Source organism: Miniopterus natalensis, chromosome 10 (assembly GCF_054644295.1).
Source record: "Miniopterus natalensis isolate mMinNat1 chromosome 10, mMinNat1.hap1, whole genome shotgun sequence".
Taxonomy (NCBI): domain Eukaryota; kingdom Metazoa; phylum Chordata; class Mammalia; order Chiroptera; family Miniopteridae; genus Miniopterus; species Miniopterus natalensis.
The window spans coordinates 84,355,343-84,371,953 of NC_142090.1; the positions used below are offsets into that span (position 1 = coordinate 84,355,343).

A 16,611-nucleotide genomic window follows, 5' to 3' on the forward strand; every position below is an offset into this window, starting at 1 on the left:
CCATCCTTTCCTCCTCAGGTTTGTCAATGCGGGGAAAGACAGACAGATAGACAAACTGAGGAAGAACTGGTTCCAGATTAAAAGAGAAAGGACACAGGCCCCCCAAGTGAACGGGACCTTTTGCTACTAAGGACACAATTGGGCAATGTGGCAAAATACAATACAGGGCCTGCGATGTCCTGATGAATCACTGTGCTCTGGTGAGGCAGGAGAGTGCTCTTGTTTCAGGAAAAAGATGCTGAAGGAGCATGATATCCACAGCTTGCTCTCAGGAAGCAAAGGTGGTCCAGCGTTAACATTTAGGGGTCTGGGTAAAGAGTGATATTCTTGAACTGTTGTATGGGTTTCTATTTTGAGCTTAAGAGGAAAAGAAGGCATGTCCTGCAAGATCTGGACCTTCCTCCCTCTCCTGGCCCGGAGCCATGTGAAGAGGCGGGCACCTGAGGCCACTGTGCCCATCCCTCACCCTCGGTGCCTCCCCCACTCTGGCAAGGCTGATCCCATCTGCTCCACCTGCCCCAGCCCTGGCCAGACCGGCAGTTCAGGGTGTTCTTGCCCAAGCTTCGCAGTCTCGTGGCCTCGTCTCCAGCACACACCTAACTCTTTGTTGTTAATCTTCACCCAAGGGTATTTTTTCAATTGATTTTTAGAGAGTGGGGGGGGGGGGTTAGAAATCGATGTGAGATTGAACCTGCAACCCAGGTATGTGCCCTTGGCAGGTAATTGAACCCTCAACCCTTCAGTGTTCGGGATGGCACTCTAACCACTGAACCATGCCAAGCAGGGTGCTGCCCCTGTTCTTGACCCCGCTTGTCTGGGTCCCACAGCTGCCTGGACATCTCCCGTTGGGCATCCAGCCAGCTCCTCAAATTTAACATGCTGACACTTAGAGCCCCTCTCACTCAGGCTGGATTTGCCAAAAGGTGGTCACAACAGGTGCTTAGGGCCACCGAGAAGTAATGAACTTCCGGGGGGAAAATTTTAATATTCCAAAAATGCATCGAAGCAGCTCATCCTGTAGTGTACAGTTTATTGTGAATTATGTGTGGGGAGGAGCACCTCACGTTGGCAGCATCAGGCCTTCTGAGGTCTCAGTTCAATGTTCCCTATCACCTCCAACAAGAACTCATCCCTCCTGAACAGCCTTGGGAGATGGCAACTCACGGCATCCTCTCTAAAACTGTCCTTTAGTTCTCTCACACCCCCACATCAGGTTTGTGTTGTTTTTTTTAAATATATCTCTATTAATTTCAGAGAGAGGAAAGGAGAGGGGGAGAGAGAGATAGAAATATCAATGATGAGAGAGTCATTGATCAGGCTGCAAACCGGGCATGTGCCCTGACCGGGAATCGAACCCGGATCGCCTGGATCCTAGGTCAATGTTCAACCGCTGAGCTATGCCCGGCCGGGCCACATCAGGTTTTTAAATCTTAACCCTTCTCCTGCCCCCAAACCCCACACTCTCCCTCCCTGTCCACTAGCCTGCTGGGTTGGGTCTGCAACACATCCCTGCCCCTAACCAAGCCCACACACACTGTCCTCTGTCATGGGTCACCTCCCCCAAGCACAGAGCAGAGGCACCACGGTCCTATTTATACAGCTCCAGGGGTTCCCCTTTGACTCGAGGCCAAGCCCCCGCCTATAAATCAGGGCCTCCCCACGAGCCTGTCTAGCCACCTTCCCCTGCGCTGTTCATCACCCCCTCACAGATCCTGGGCTCCAGCCAAACTAGACTTCTAGCCATCTGGGAACAAATGTTCCCTCTGCCCCAAAATAACCCACATCCGTCTCCACCTGTTGAGGTCTGTCCTTGGAAGGCTATTCAATAAATAGCACTGGGACAATTGGTCACTTGAAGGAAATGCTTTGGGTTCTCTGCGGCATACCACACACCAAAACACATTCCAGCTAAACCACAGTTAGACACAAAATATAAGTATAGGATAAAAATCACATGTATTTTAAAAATCAAACTATGAAAAGTCTGAAAAAATGACGTGATTGTTGAGTATTATGATAGGGTATTAGAACCTAAGCGTAGAAGGAAAGAATGAAATTTCAAAGGAAAGAGAGCAATTGTTCACCTTAAAACAAACAGCAGCTTTTTCCCCAGGAAAAAGGGTTTATTTGGGAACCATAAAGAACTGCAATTTGGACAGTCTAATGGCAGGTGAACCTGGGCAAGTCCAGAGACCAAAGAAGAGGAATGTTCTTTATTATTATTATTATTTAATCCTCAGGGGAGGATATTCTGTCCAGCGCGTTTCAGAGAGTGGGAGGGAGGAAGGGAGGAACACGGATGGGAGACATCGCGCCCCGCGGGGACGGACCCGGGTCTGCGGCCGAGGGCGGCGCTCTAACCACTGGGCCGCACCGCCGGGCGCGGGAACCTCCTTTCCACAGGCGAAGGGGGCGCGGCTGTAAACGGAGCGCCCATTGGAGGAAACCGGGCCTTCGGGGCGTAGCGGCTCTCCATTGGCCGCGCCGTGGCCACCCCTCATTGGCGGAGCGGTTTCCGTGCAGAAGACCCTCCTCCTTCCCGCGGCAGGCGAGCGGGCGTCTTCCAGTTTGGGGGGGACTGAGGCACGGTGCAGCGAGGTCTCCCCACAGGCCCTCCCCATTCGCGTTTACATCAAGTTTCTGGTCACTGACCCTCCAGTGGAACCTGACTGTGACGCCCAAGCCGACAGAGAATCCTTCCCATGTGGGGTCCCCATGTTGGGGTCCCCGTGCAGGGACGCGGTCTGGTCAGCAAGTCAGGGGAGGTGCCTGGACGTCCGTCAAGAAGGCCGGTGACGCCTCATCACATTCCTTCCCTGGGGCGTCTAAAGGTCCAAATCCTCTCCAAGACCCCAAATTTCACGACTCGCCCCGACCCCCTGCTTGGCTAGCTCTTGCTCTGGCTCTGTGGGGCCGCGTGTTTTCAGCCCGGGAGGGCACCGCGCCCACCCCGACCAGGGGGGCGGGCGGCTCCCGTCGCGGTCACCGCTCAGAGCTGGCCGGGCGGACGGCCTTTCCCTGGAGCAGGCAGGGGTCCGCCCAGGGAGCTCCCCGGTCAGGCCACGTGCTCTACGGGCGTCCCCTCACTTGTCGCCTATAAACAAAACCACCAGGTACCCCGTCACCAAAAAGGACCGAGGCGAAGGGAGGGCTGCAGTGCAGGACGGGGGCCGGGGGCCCGGGGAGGGGCGAGGGGCGAGCCGAGGGGCGAGGCCGCCCGTTCCCACCGCCGACCGCCCCTCCCCGGGCCTCCTCACCCCGGGCGGGCGACTCTCTGCCGGGAGGCGCGTCCCCTTTAGCTCCCGTCACCACCGGGCCAGGCGCTACCGTTCCCGCTTCGCTCGTGGGCAGCGGACTCGCCGGGCCGCCTGCGCGCAGGGCCGGCCGGGCCCCGACCCGAGGCCGCTCTGTTCCCGCGCGGCCCGCGGCCCACGGGTCCTCCCGAGCGTGTCACACGGAAACGGCTGTGGCGCCCGCGCAGCTGTCGGGGGCGCGACCCCCCCGGGCCTCGCGTCCCCGCCCGTCGCGCTCAGGCCCTCGCGCTGCTCTCCCGCGTGTAACGACGCGGCCGCCACGCCGCCGTCCCCGTGCGTGTCCCCGGCGCCGCGAGGTGCCCCGCGGACCAGCGCCGAGCCCGCCCTCGTGCGCACCCTCCGTACCTCGGGGACTCCGCTCCCACGTCCCGCGGAGGCCAGCACCCCACGGCCCCACCGGGGGCTGGGCGCGGGCGACCCGCCCTGAACGCCTCTCTAAGGGACCGGGGCTGACAGCTGCGCGCAGGTGCGGCGTCGGCAGGCAGTGCGCTTGCAGCGTACACGCCAACCGGGGCCCCGGCGTGAACCTGGGCCACGCGCAGGACGCCGCATTTCCGGGGACCCCCACCTGAGACCCCCAGCGGCCCCGTCCCTCCTGACGTCACTTCTCTGCGCCCCGCCGCCGCTTCCGGCCGCGAGGACGTGGTGGGCGTGGCCGGCGGCGTCATGCGAGCGCGCGCCGGAAGCGAGCGCGGGCCGGGCGGAAGTGGCGGGGCGGGGCGCGGGGGCGGTGGGGGGCGGCGGCCGGCGATGGGCGGCCGGAGTGAGTGAGCGGGCCGGCGGCGAGGCTGGGGGGCCCCGGAGAGCGAGCCGCAGGGCGGAGGGCAGGGGCGCGAGCGCGGCGGGCGGCGGGCGGCAGCCAGGGCGCGGCGGCGGCGGCGGCGGCGGCCAGGGCGCGGCGGCCGAGAAGATGGCGGACGGCGACAGCGGTAGCGAGCGCGGCGGGCCCGGCTGCTTCCAGCCCGCGTCCCGCGGCGGCGGCGAGCAGGAGACGCAGGAGCTGGCCTCGAAGCGGCTGGACATCCAGAACAAGCGCTTCTACCTGGACGTGAAGCAGAACGCCAAGGGCCGCTTCCTCAAGATCGCCGAGGTGGGCGCGGGGGGCTCCAAGAGCCGCCTCACGCTCTCCATGGCCGTGGCCGCCGAGTTCCGCGACTACCTGGGCGACTTCATCGAGCACTACGCGCAGCTGGGCCCCAGCAGCCCCGAGCAGGTGGCGGCGGCGGCGGCGGCCGAGGAGGGCGGCGGGCCGCGGCGCGCGCTCAAGAGCGAGTTCCTGGTGCGCGAGAACCGCAAGTACTACCTGGACCTCAAGGAGAACCAGCGCGGCCGCTTCCTGCGCATCCGCCAGACGGTCACGCGCGGCGGCGGGCCCGGGCCCGGCGGCCTGCAGAGCGGCCAGACCATCGCGCTGCCGGCGCAGGGCCTCATCGAGTTCCGCGACGCGCTGGCCAAGCTCATCGACGACTACGGCGGCGACGACGACGAGCTGGCCGGCGGCCCGGGCGGCGGCGCGGGGGGCCCCGGCGGGGGCCCGTACGGCGAGCTCCCGGAGGGCACCTCCATCACGGTGGACTCCAAGCGCTTCTTCTTCGACGTGGGCTGCAACAAGTACGGGGTGTTTCTGCGCGTGAGCGAGGTGAAGCCGTCCTACCGCAACGCCATCACCGTCCCGTTCAAGGCCTGGGGCAAGTTCGGGGGCGCCTTTTGCCGGTATGCGGATGAGATGAAGGAGATCCAGGAGCGGCAGAGGGATAAGCTCTACGAGCGCCGCGGCGGGGGCGGCGGGGAGGAGTCGGAGGGCGAGGAGGCCGACGAGGACTGAACGGCGCGGCGTCCCCGCGGCCCCCGCCTCCGTCCCCTGTCTGAAGAGCTCGCTCCTGCTCGTCCCCAGTGAGCCGGCGGAGGCGAGTAAGGGAGGCCCACAGGGAGAAAACGAAATTTAAAATAATGTAGTTAATTACGAGAAGTAACCATAAGAGAACAGTCACGGACAATTAGAGAAAAGCAGTAAAGTTCCAAGGAGCTGACAGCAACCTGCAAGGAACAACAGCGTCTCGTCACCTGAGCAAAACAGTCCCAGCGTCTGCGGTTTCCCAGCGGAGGTTCCTGAACCCATCGGGATTGCCCTTTGGGGGTAGGTCCTCGCACATCGTGGGCCAGGGAACACTTCTGCGTTACCCAGACCTCTTGATGACAGCTGAACTTGTGTTGTACTTGGGAACCTGGTCTAAAGGTCTCTCTAGACCTCACTGTTGCAGTGTCTATCCCTTCACCTCCATTGAAATCAGCATTTTGGATCTAGGTCTTCGTGGAATTCCTAAGAGAGACCTCTGCGGTTACCCACTTTTGAGGGTACCGGTTTCATGAAAAGGAATGCAACTTTAATCATGGACAGGGCAAAATACGAATTCAAGAAGTCACCGGGGAATACAGAAACAGATTGGATCCACTTTGTTTAAGATGGTTTTGCATGATACCTGGACCAAGGCCAGTGTCTTGTCTTCGCAGAATTGTCGGGATGCAAATGGATTCAGATGTCAAACCCTGAACTAGAATTGGTTACTAAAATATTTTAAAAGTTGGCAAATTTTTTTGAAGATGAAAGAGCAGTTTTATGTTGGGGGTTGCTGAGTAGGCACAAGGAAAATCGGGCATAAAGCACAAGGAAAAACCTTTGAGTGGATTGGTTGCTGCTCACTAATGTTCTTCCCCGATCTCTCAGACACGGAGGTCGTTACCAAGAAATGGTTTAGGTATGAGTGAGAGCCAGATCCCTGTGGCTCCACCACGTGGGGCAGTGAATTAAGGCTAATTCGGCTGTTTTGGCCACCAGTTGGCTGGATTTTAAATCGTAAAACTTGAAAAAGGAACAGTGTGGCTACAAGCCTGAGCTTTAATGGAATATACGTCTCACAGAAAAGTCGGAAATAACCAAAACTGAAGTCTTCCTCTATCTTCAGTTTAATCTGTGGATTTGTTCAAATACTAGAGATCCTCAGGTCCAGAATTCCAGCATCATTTATTCTTTTTAAATAAATTTTTAAAAACTTGATCCATTGTATTAGTACCTCACAATCAAAGTTGGCAAATGACGGGTGTGTGTCAAGCAAGCAGCGTGCCCTTTGGAAGCCGAGATTCATCCGAATAGAGCCGAAGTGAACGTGAATGTACTGACTGTATCCTGGACGCGTTTTTGTACCATCTTGAAATTTCAACAAAACTGGCTTTTGCCAGTTTATGCAGCTGTCTTTCAAGAATAAAAGTTGGGGTTTTCAAGGATCGCCTCTTCTATATTTTAAATGGATTTTCAGTAGAAATGATTTTTACTAATCAAGTTAATCCCACCGCATCAAAAGGTATTTGAGTGTCATAGACCTAGGTAACTGAATCAAATGGAAGCTATGTTCTTTCCAAAGTTTTTCAGGTATGCTTTGTGTGACACCTTCTCAACCAGGAGGCAAGTAACCCCACGTCCACAATCTTAGTGTGTTTTTTTTTTAACTGCATGACTGCCCTTTATTTGAGCTGCCTTCTAATTTATTGCATACCCTTTTTATTACCTTATTTTGGTATTATTCAGTATATACAATCTTTTTGTATTTATTAGGAAATAAGTGATATACAAAAAGGTCGTTTTCATGCATTGTGGCTGAGAGGGAGGGAAATAATCATGTATATAAAATTAGGCTTTTTAAAAAATTAGACTGTGATTCAGAATATTGTTAATCTTAGATTTTAAAAAAAAAGTGGAAGAGCCACAAACATTGGTGCCCTTTTCAGACGATGTCTCTACTCTCATCATCCACAGTAGACTTTTTAAACAGATTTTTTTAAAGCTTTTCTTTTTTTAAAATTTTTCTCCGTTGCAAAGAATGTTTCCTAAATTGTATGGGAGCAATAGTATTTTCGATGTTTTAATGACATCCATATACTTGTACTGTATTTTGTACTACAAGGCAGCTGTTTTCAATGATGTCCTGCTGTATTTACCTTTGTGTTTTGAGTGTTTTATTTCTTTGCTGCGGAGAACAAATCCCTAAGTAGTTTTAGTAAAGGAGCTGAGAAACTAGCGTTAAGTTTGCAGAAACTGTTTAAGTTTCAACCTTTGAGGCAGCAATGAAAAGTAGGGTTGCAGCTATCAGTCGGTTGCTGTAACTTTCTCATTTTAAACCATGGACAATTCCTGTACAGACCAACTTGTTTTCTCGCGTCAGTGGTGGTTCTGTTGCTCAGCGGCAGTGCGCCGGTTGTTTTGCAGGTGCGGCACCTCCTCAAGGGGCTGGCTTATCGTTTTTTGTTCTTTCTGTTGGTGAATTGCAGTAACTGGCCTTGCCTTTCTATTCTGTAGAAATGACAGGGTCTTCACAGTCCTCACCAGTGGCTACTAAGCTATAATTAGCTGAATAGAAAGAATGTGGAAGTGGTCTGAGGCGTATAGAGTATATGCCAAGAACACTACCATATATGGAATCAGCTTTGGTTACCAGAGAAGTTTTCTTAGTCATTAGACCATATAACAGTAATATATCATATGTAAATCTTTAGATATCAATTTGAGAATCCTCCAAAAAAAGGAGCAAAGAATGCATAAGCTATGTGTTGGAAAAGTAATTTATATTAAAATTTTGACCTGCCTATGTAAGATTAAGTGGTAAATGTCATAGTGGTGGGTTTTAAGTCTTAACCAATCTCAAAGGTTTGTTGCTCCTGCAGGGTGGTTGATGGCCTCTCTTCCCACTGCAGGAAGGTTACACAAGGATGTGGATTGATTGTAGCATTTCACTGATCCTCATTATAGTCTCTAGGGACAATAGAAACCACACTTTTAGTGTGTGGTTTGTTAAACAAGGGGTATTAATGGGCTGTCTTTCAGAACTCGGTCATAAGTATTGCTTATTAAAGGAAATAATCTTTGTTAAATTCAGGCAGAAAATGTTTTCAACCACTGCTACGAATAGCATTTTAGGACTTGTTTTTGACTTTGGCAAACATCTCAGCTAATGACCATGTTAAAAATCTTCATATTCCCAGTAATTGGTAGAATGTTCATTTCTCAAACCACTGCAGTTACAGAAGTGAGAAGCCCACAATTTTAGGAACAGAATTGAAAGAGCGAAAAACTGAGGAGTTCCCACGGTTCCCTTCTGGTTTCTACTGTCCCTACCTGTTGTTCATGTAGAACCCAATTCTCGTCAGCAGAGGAAGTTGTCAGTGCATATGCTGCACAGAACCAAGTGTAAATCTGGATGGCACCAAAAATCAAAGCGAAAACCAAACCAAAACCCAGACACCCTATGTTACTATGGGAGGCATGTAGGTGGTACAAATGACTGTAGCTGTGATACAGACACAGCTACTTGTCAAGTCACTTTCCATAATATTTACTGCAAAATGATTGAGACGCCCTCGGTGCAGGCAGCCATTAACCTGCTTCCTTTGTTACCTCTCGATCACTTTGCAATAAATTGCAGGTCTTTTAAGAGATTCAAGCTTCAGTTTTCTCAAAACAAAACAGTTATCCTGTCTTATCTGAAAATGCAGGGTTGTGGGCAGAAGAGGCTGGTTATAATAATGCCCTCATATTGAGTGGTCTGTAAACCGCTGCACACTTCAGGCACGTCGTTGCTGAGGATGCTTTGTTAAATGTGACCTTGACTGGCTTTACAGGGGGTAGAGTGATCTACACAAGGTATTAAAAGGTGACAATTCGCTTGCATCTACCTTGCCTTGAGGTGAAATTGAGGAGAAGCTTGAGTGTGTAAGCTATGCACATAAGTTTTCTTCACTGTAAATTTTGTTTTCATTTTAACCCAGTTATGGTACTTTGTCCAATGCACAACTGATCTCTCAGTAGATATTCATTTGAAAATAGTGTGGCCTTGATCGGTGAGAAGGGGAAGGAGAGAAGTGACTTTTGCTTATGTAAAAATGACTCGTTTGCCAAGAGTCGTTCTGCAGCACTCTTAGTACCTAATGTGTTTGTGATTGGTCTCCTTTTTGATTGGGGAAATATAATGGTTTTGACCCCGGAGTTATTCAGTTCAGTTGTCTTCTATTTTTAGGAAGTATCAGAATTACTCCGATAAGTACAATGTTGACTGCTTTGATGTCCAATCTCAGGTTTTAGAATATTTAGTGATGTAAAATCCCACTGTTAACTCTTAAAAAACAATTGTAATTTAGTATCCTTGAAGTCACATGCATAAGGCCTGTTCAGGGAGCAGAGCCTGCCATCATTTTGCTCCTTTCCCGTTTTGTACTTCACTTGAGAAAGTGTGGAGTGGTTTTACATTGTATATTGCCATTTTTAACCCTGACATTTTCTCAAGATAAAGCACTTTTTGATCATGAAATACATGGAATCTGTGTGTGATGTGGATCATGGTTTCTCAGGCTCCCCGAGATAATCTGCTTATGGATATTATTCTAACTCTGTGTATGAAGCGTAGAAATCTTTGCTAATGTTAGAAAGTTTGTATTAATCCAGAATGCATTTTGCTAGCTTCCAGTGGATGGGACAGTGAACAAGGCTGCATTCACAGTTACAAGTTACTTTCCCTTGAGCCTTACAGTAACTTTTTTTGTCAATAAGAGCACTGAAGTTATAGTAAATGATGAGATTCAGTTTTCAGGGTTAGTTTTAGAGTACTGTAAATCAATTAGATGTCTTCCTAAACAGCTGCTATTCCCATTGAATAAACTGAATAGTGGGTGTGTGGGTGGTGGTGGGGGGGAGAGTTTGTAGAAAAGGGAAAAAACACATTTACCTTAAGAAAAATATAGACAAAAAAGAAAAAGTGCATGTCAATGCTGTTTGAAATTCCAAATATAAGGTAGAAATAGCAAATGGCAAATTAAAACTTTATTTCCCATTTTAAATCTAGAAAAGCAGCCATTAATTTTCAGATGTTAGACCCCAGAAATTTCAAGATAGACTCTTGATACAGCTAACTTAGTTTCATTACTGGTGAATTTAACAGACTCTTATTTCAACAAATGTGGTCTAGTTGTCAGTACCAAAAACCAAATTTGGGAAATGAAAAAATAAAATTGCATCATGATGACATTACTCAAATAATTTCCAATTGGCATCTGTACCTTTGATCCAAGTAAGAACTTTACAAATGTATATTTCCTAATGAAATGAGGAATATGTCATCCATGTAATCACCTTTATTCACAATCTTTTACTTTTCATTTGAAAGTCTAACTCATGCCTCTTGAATTAGACATTCCAGTTGGGACAGGCAGAGCCATGTGAGAACAGCAGCGAGAGAGTATGACTGTTCCTGTAATTAACAAGCAGAGTTTGCCCAGGAGCAGATTTTGTTTTCCCTGGGTTATATGTGAAGTGTCCTCGGACACCGATGAGAGGGCTGTTATATCTTTATGATTAAGTGTGGGCTCAGAGTATTGGAGAGAAAGCGATAGACCTGTTCAAGTTCTTTATCCACTAGCACATTTTTTTTATCCTCCCTTCAATAATTTCAGTGGCTAACTCAAGAAAATGAATTTAGACCACCCTTTATTCCTTAAAGGAAAACTTTCGTCCCTAGTCTTACCCTGTGTCACAAGATTAGGATGATTCAAAAAAATCTTTATACTTGGAAATAGCAGAGCAAGTAATATTTTTCCCCCTTTAAAATTGCTTTTTTGGGAACATATAACTGCAGGGAGAGTCCTAAGAAAATTGAAAAAATTATGTCACTAAGTACATGTGTAGGAATTTGGGAGTTTCATTTTCAGCTCTTCACATATGAGACATAGAGCCTTTTCTCCCAGCCCACACTGCACCTCCGAACAGAAGCTCTCTGGATTCCTAGAAGTTAACAGATTGGGCAAGTGCAGAAACATTTTAAGTCAGAGCAGGGCATACTTACAGAGTGGGCAGTTTCTCGTGTTAGGGTAGCAGGCAAGTATATTTGAGTTTTTTCAATGATTATCTATTTGAATAATAATGTATTTGGACTTTTTTCCTAAAGTTCTAGGGAAAGTAGTAGGGATTTATGCTTTTGCACCTTCACGCAGGTGTTTTTCCATGATCATTTTTAAAAGTCCATTTGTATTCTGAGGTGTTTCCAGTCACATCTACCGGGGCTTCCTTGGATTAGATTCTTCACCCCAAAGTGAGGCTGATGTCCTGCTGGTACAGAATCTACAGGCACCATTTGAAGTAAAACCAAATCCTGACAGCAGGAGACAGCTTCCTGATCTAATTAGATGTACAACTAGAGTTAAAGTTGGAAGCCACTTTACAATTGATCTTAGCCAAAAGGCTGAGAAGCAATGGAAGTTACTTTAAAGGGGGGTTTGGGGTGTCTTCAGTCTGTGTAAATACCCACCTGCTGTGCATTGTAAACCAAGTGTGTGTTATGTGTGAATATGTAGGACTGACTTCTGCTTCAAGAGAAGCCGCACCTTTAATTTTATAAGGTCCCCTCCACCTGTAACCCTATAAATATTTGTAAATAGAACACTAAAATTTGTAGTGATAATATCAATTTGGGAATATCTGCTGAGAGACCAAAAAGTTCATTTTTTAAAAGTACCTTGGTTAAAAGAGTAAAGATTATTCCTCTTATTTTTTAAAAGAAGAATGCACTTTAACAAACAGAGCTGCATGGCAATTCAAACAAATCCGTGAAGTGCAGTACCCATTCAGAAACCACACTTCCTGGAAAATGTTCTAAAGCAGAGTCTAGGTGGGCTGTTGATCTCACTGCCTGGAGGTTGAAGCTCAGATTGCAGTCAGTTTGAAGATGAGCAGGGCTGCTTCAAAAGAGCTATGTTAATACAGCCAGGAGCTTCAGACAGGTCTCTAAAATGCAGGTCCCATAATTACCACTAACTAGCAAAACTGACAGAAAAACTCATAGAGAAAAAAGTTTAAGAATCCTTACTGCTGGTGTGTACTCCTTACAGTAGCAGACTTTTGCAAATGGAGTTTTACAGTCTATATTTAAAAAATTGTATGTTTGTAACAAATAAAGTATGCGGAAAAGTGAATGACAATCTTGTGCTGGTGTCTCTAATTTAAGGAATTACCTGGTGACTGGGAGGGAGATGCCACACAGCATCTGCTGGGGCTCAGATGGGTCAGGCATAGGGTGGGAGTAGGGTGAGTTCCCACTGAAATGACTTATAAGCCATTGCATGTTCCATCTGCCTCTGGATGCCCATAACCCGTTTTGAGTTAGTAAGCAGTCTGGAGTAAATCAAGGTTGTAAATGAATTTCATGCTTTGGGTAATTCCCCAGACAGGCCACTTGTCGCTTCCCCTACTTTCTTCCTATTCTACTGGCTTTTGGGTCCTTTCATTTCCTGGTGTGTATCATAACTGACTTCCTGTGGAGTAGATTAGGCCAATCTTAAGCCAGCATTAAAGGAAAAATACAATTGTTATGTCTACAGACCCGTGTTTTTCATCTCAGAAGCTCCTTTACACTCAAAATTCATTGACGTTCCCCTAGGAGCTTATCTTTGAGGGCTTTAATAATTGGTACCTGTCATATTAGAAATTGAATCTTTTTCCCCCCCAATGTTTTTATTCATTTTAGAGAGAGGGAGGGAGAAACATTGGTCAGCTGCCTCCTGCACGCCCCCTACTGGGGATAGAGCCCAGGACCCTGCCGGAGTGTGCCTTAACTGGGAATTAAACCAGTGGCCCTTTGGTGCATGGGAGGACCGACAACTAATTGAGCCACACCAGCCAGGGCAGAAATTGAACCATTTTTAAGACAAAAATAAGTTTATGTTCCATTCACTATCAGCAACGACATCACATCATTTGGCCTCTGGACAACACTAAACCTGCAAGAGAATGAACATGAACAAGGCCAGCAGCAATGTTAGGAAAGTAGTTTTGACTTCCGGACTCCCTGAGAGTCTTGTAGGACCTGGGGGGCCGGTTCTGGATCACTGAGAATCACTGAACTAGACTGGGATGTAAAAAGTATGCCTTTCTGAAGATCAGGGGTGGAACTGGGAAAGACTAAGCTTATTAATCCTTTAGTTCTTCCCACATTTTCTTTATTTATCCTCACCAGAGGGTATTTTTTCCATTGTTTTTCAGAGTGGAAGGGGGAGAGAGAGAAAAACATTGAAGTGAGACAGACACCCATTGGTTGCCTCCCATACAAGCCCCAACCAGGACCAGGGGCCAAGCCTGCAACTAAGGTACCCTTGGCCACAATCGAACCCGGGACCCTTCGGTCCACAGGCCAGCACTCTAACCATTGAGCCAAACTGGTTCAGGCCCATATTTTCTTTATATTAGAGCCTCTTGCTCTAATTACTCCTACCACACACACACACTTCTACAATCTGCCATGGTTCTCAATGCTGACTGCAGAAGCACTTGGATGCTGATGCCCAAGCACCGCCCTGACCAACTGGACCAGAATCTTTAGGACATAGACATAGTGTTTTACTTTGTTGGGATGAGAGGCTGTGGGATCTTGTGGTCTAAGGAAGAGAAAGGACTGGGAATCTGCCAGAGGGAAACAAAAGAAATGCAGGATTGCAGAAGACTTGGGACACAGTAACCTGTGACTGCTGTGCTGGGATTACCCACGTCACCACTTGAACACAAAAATAGCTCATTTTGAGAAAAGCTTGCAAATGGAATCATGGAACACTGTGTCAGCAGTACCCTCACTGGGGGAACCCAGGGGCTTTACTCTCACATAGAACCCTTTAGTGGTCCTCAGTCATTTGGAAGGCTTCTTAAACACCAGTTCCTGAGCTTCTGGTTCAGCTGATCTGGGTGGAGGCCGAGAAGCTCCATTTCTAGCAGGTTCCCAGGTGGTGATGCTGCTGATGGTCAAACCCCACTTGGAGCCTCACTGCAGAAATCACAGAAGTTCTGAGGAAATGAACTCTCATCACCAACTGACGGAGACCTCAGGAAGCATTCACCCTGGTGTACTGGTTCTGCCATAGCCCTGCTGAGTTTTTCAGCTTGATGTGAAGTTGTCACTGCAGTTTTGGGTGCAGCCAGGCTGCAGTCTGAAAAACTCTTTTGAAGTGAGCACCTCAAGGGATAGGTGCTGACTTCAGAATTTTGGTATTTTGTTAGTTTCTGTCCTTGTCTGTGCTATAAACAGTGTGACTCCAGTATCTTTCACACCCAAAAATCCTTAAGGTTCTACAACAGCGTCCAGTTTCCTGGAGAAGCCATTGGGACTTAGGGAGACGACAGCCACCTGGTGGTCAGCACTGAAATCTAATAACCATGAGGTCAGATCATTTGTAAATTCATTTATTCAGTTCTTTATTGGGTAGCTATGTGCCAGGTATTGTACTAGGTATGGGAGATATGGTTCAAATGGAACTTACAGTTTAGTGGGTCCAGAGAGAAAATAGTAGAAAGCTTTTCAGAAGAACTAGGAGGAACTAAGGTACACTGGATTGAGGATATGCTCAGGGGTCAAATGTTCTGGTCTGTGTGACTAGGATGCTAGAATGGGTTGCAACTGAAATTTGCTACAGATTTTCCCTCTTACTAAAACACTTCTATGAATCTCAAATCCTAAGAAGCCACTTCCCCAAACCCCAGGGAGGAAGTGGACAGAGGAAGGGAGTGGGAGAATTGAGAGCCCTTTTATGAATATATACTGTCCCCTGTTCGGAAAGTAAAGGCAGGGTCCCCACCTTTGGTATAAATAATATATAGAGAAAGCATGTTAGGTTCTCAGGAAGAATGGCAAGAGTCTTCTGAGGGAAGGAGAGTTGTTGTCAACAATGTGGAATGTTCTAGTCCCAGCAGCTGCCAATTTTCCGGCAGGGAAAACCCAGCTGGCGACATCGCTCAGGCAAGTGAGTCATCAGGACAGTGGGATCTCATCTGTGTGCTCATCTGACCCACACCTCTTCTGGTGGGGACTGTGAGCTCTTTTGGATACAACTGCTGAACTCTCCCAGACCTTTGTCAGCTCAAGGTTTCTCTTTTGACTTCCTACAGAAACTAGTGTGTGGGAGATTCTTGGGGTTTTTGTTGCAGTTTCTACATTGTCACTACCACTGACTCTCTGAAGGCTTCTGAGGGAGGACTTCACGTTGGTTCACTTGCTGCCAATCCATTTTCTATGTAAATGAATACAAGCAAATTCTAAGGAGAAATTTCAGCACCATTTTTCGAAGACTGATTTCCCCACTGAATTTTCTTACTCATTTTAGACATTGCCTTGTTCCACTTGTTCACACATTCATTGGTTGATTCTTGGATGTGCTGACTGGGGATCGAACCCGCAACCTCAGCATATTGGGACGACACTCTAACCAACTGAACCACCCAGCCAAGACTTGCATTGACTTTTGACATCCTTGTCAAATATCAAATGACCACAGGACTGATTGATCCCACTGGTCTATGCCTATCCTTAAGCCAGTACACTGTCTTGATTACTGTAACTTTGTAGTCAGTTTTGAAATCAAGAAGTGTGCATCCTCCAACCTAATTATTTTTCAAGATTATTTTGGCTATTCTGGTTCTCTTACACGTCCATATGAATTTTAGGATGGTCTTGTCAATTTCTACAAAGAAGCAAGCTGGGATTCTCCTAGGTCTTTAGTTTTTTTTAACAATGTTTAGTAGTTTTAAGAGTATGTCTTGTGCTCTTGTGAAATTTATTCCCAAGTATTTTATTCTTTTAGATGCAACTGTAAATGGAAGTGCTTTGTACCTTTAAAATTTTAAAATTTACATGTGAGTATACAGCTCACTCAAAAGTTGACTCAATAATTGCACAGAAAAGCCATTATCTATGCCAGGTTTCCCAGGAAAGACTTTTACATGGGGATTTACCTTGAAGTTCCCTGTGGAAAGCTCTTGGCAATGCCAGAGAAAATGAAGGATTAAGCTGGGGAGGAGTTGAGCCGCCGCCACCCAGTCCTCACCACACAAGAAAATCCGCAGCTGGAAGGGCCCTTCAGAGTTGTCTCAAATTAAGGCAAAAGGCCCACCAGCCATTGGAGGCACACGGGCCCCTGAAAAGGGGTGTAACCTTTGGCAATGGAGTCCCTTTGGGCCAAGTACAATTCGTGGGAAGAACTGATCACTGGTCAGTCAGCCACCTCAGGAGCTGAGGAATTAAAGTGCCTGGGCCCTGGAATGGTTTCTGGACTGCGCGCCAGCTCCTGCCGTCCCGGTGGCCCTGGGACTGGAGGGCACCGTCGCCCGAAGGGCCTGACTCTAGGCGCGGGCCTGGGGTCGGAACCCGCACCCCTACCCAGCTCCGGGTGCGCGGGCGCCGCGGGCCTGGCGCCGCACTCAGAGCCGCCGGTCGCCCCGCGC

General features: G+C 48.4%; 1 protein-coding gene and 1 pseudogene across 1 annotated transcript; one reads left to right on the plus strand and one right to left on the minus strand.

Annotated features, from left to right (window-relative positions):
* Positions 1–4,224: 4,224 nt before the first annotated feature.
* On the plus strand, positions 4,225–12,329 carry PURB (purine rich element binding protein B). The gene has a single exon (XM_087821281.1). It carries the CDS (start codon positions 4,225–4,227, stop codon positions 5,137–5,139), a length of 915 nt encoding a protein of 304 aa, XP_087677407.1. The 3' UTR covers positions 5,140–12,329.
* LOC148092318 (U2 spliceosomal RNA) lies at positions 11,443–11,605 on the minus strand (annotated as a pseudogene).
* Positions 12,330–16,611: the final 4,282 nt, after the last annotated feature.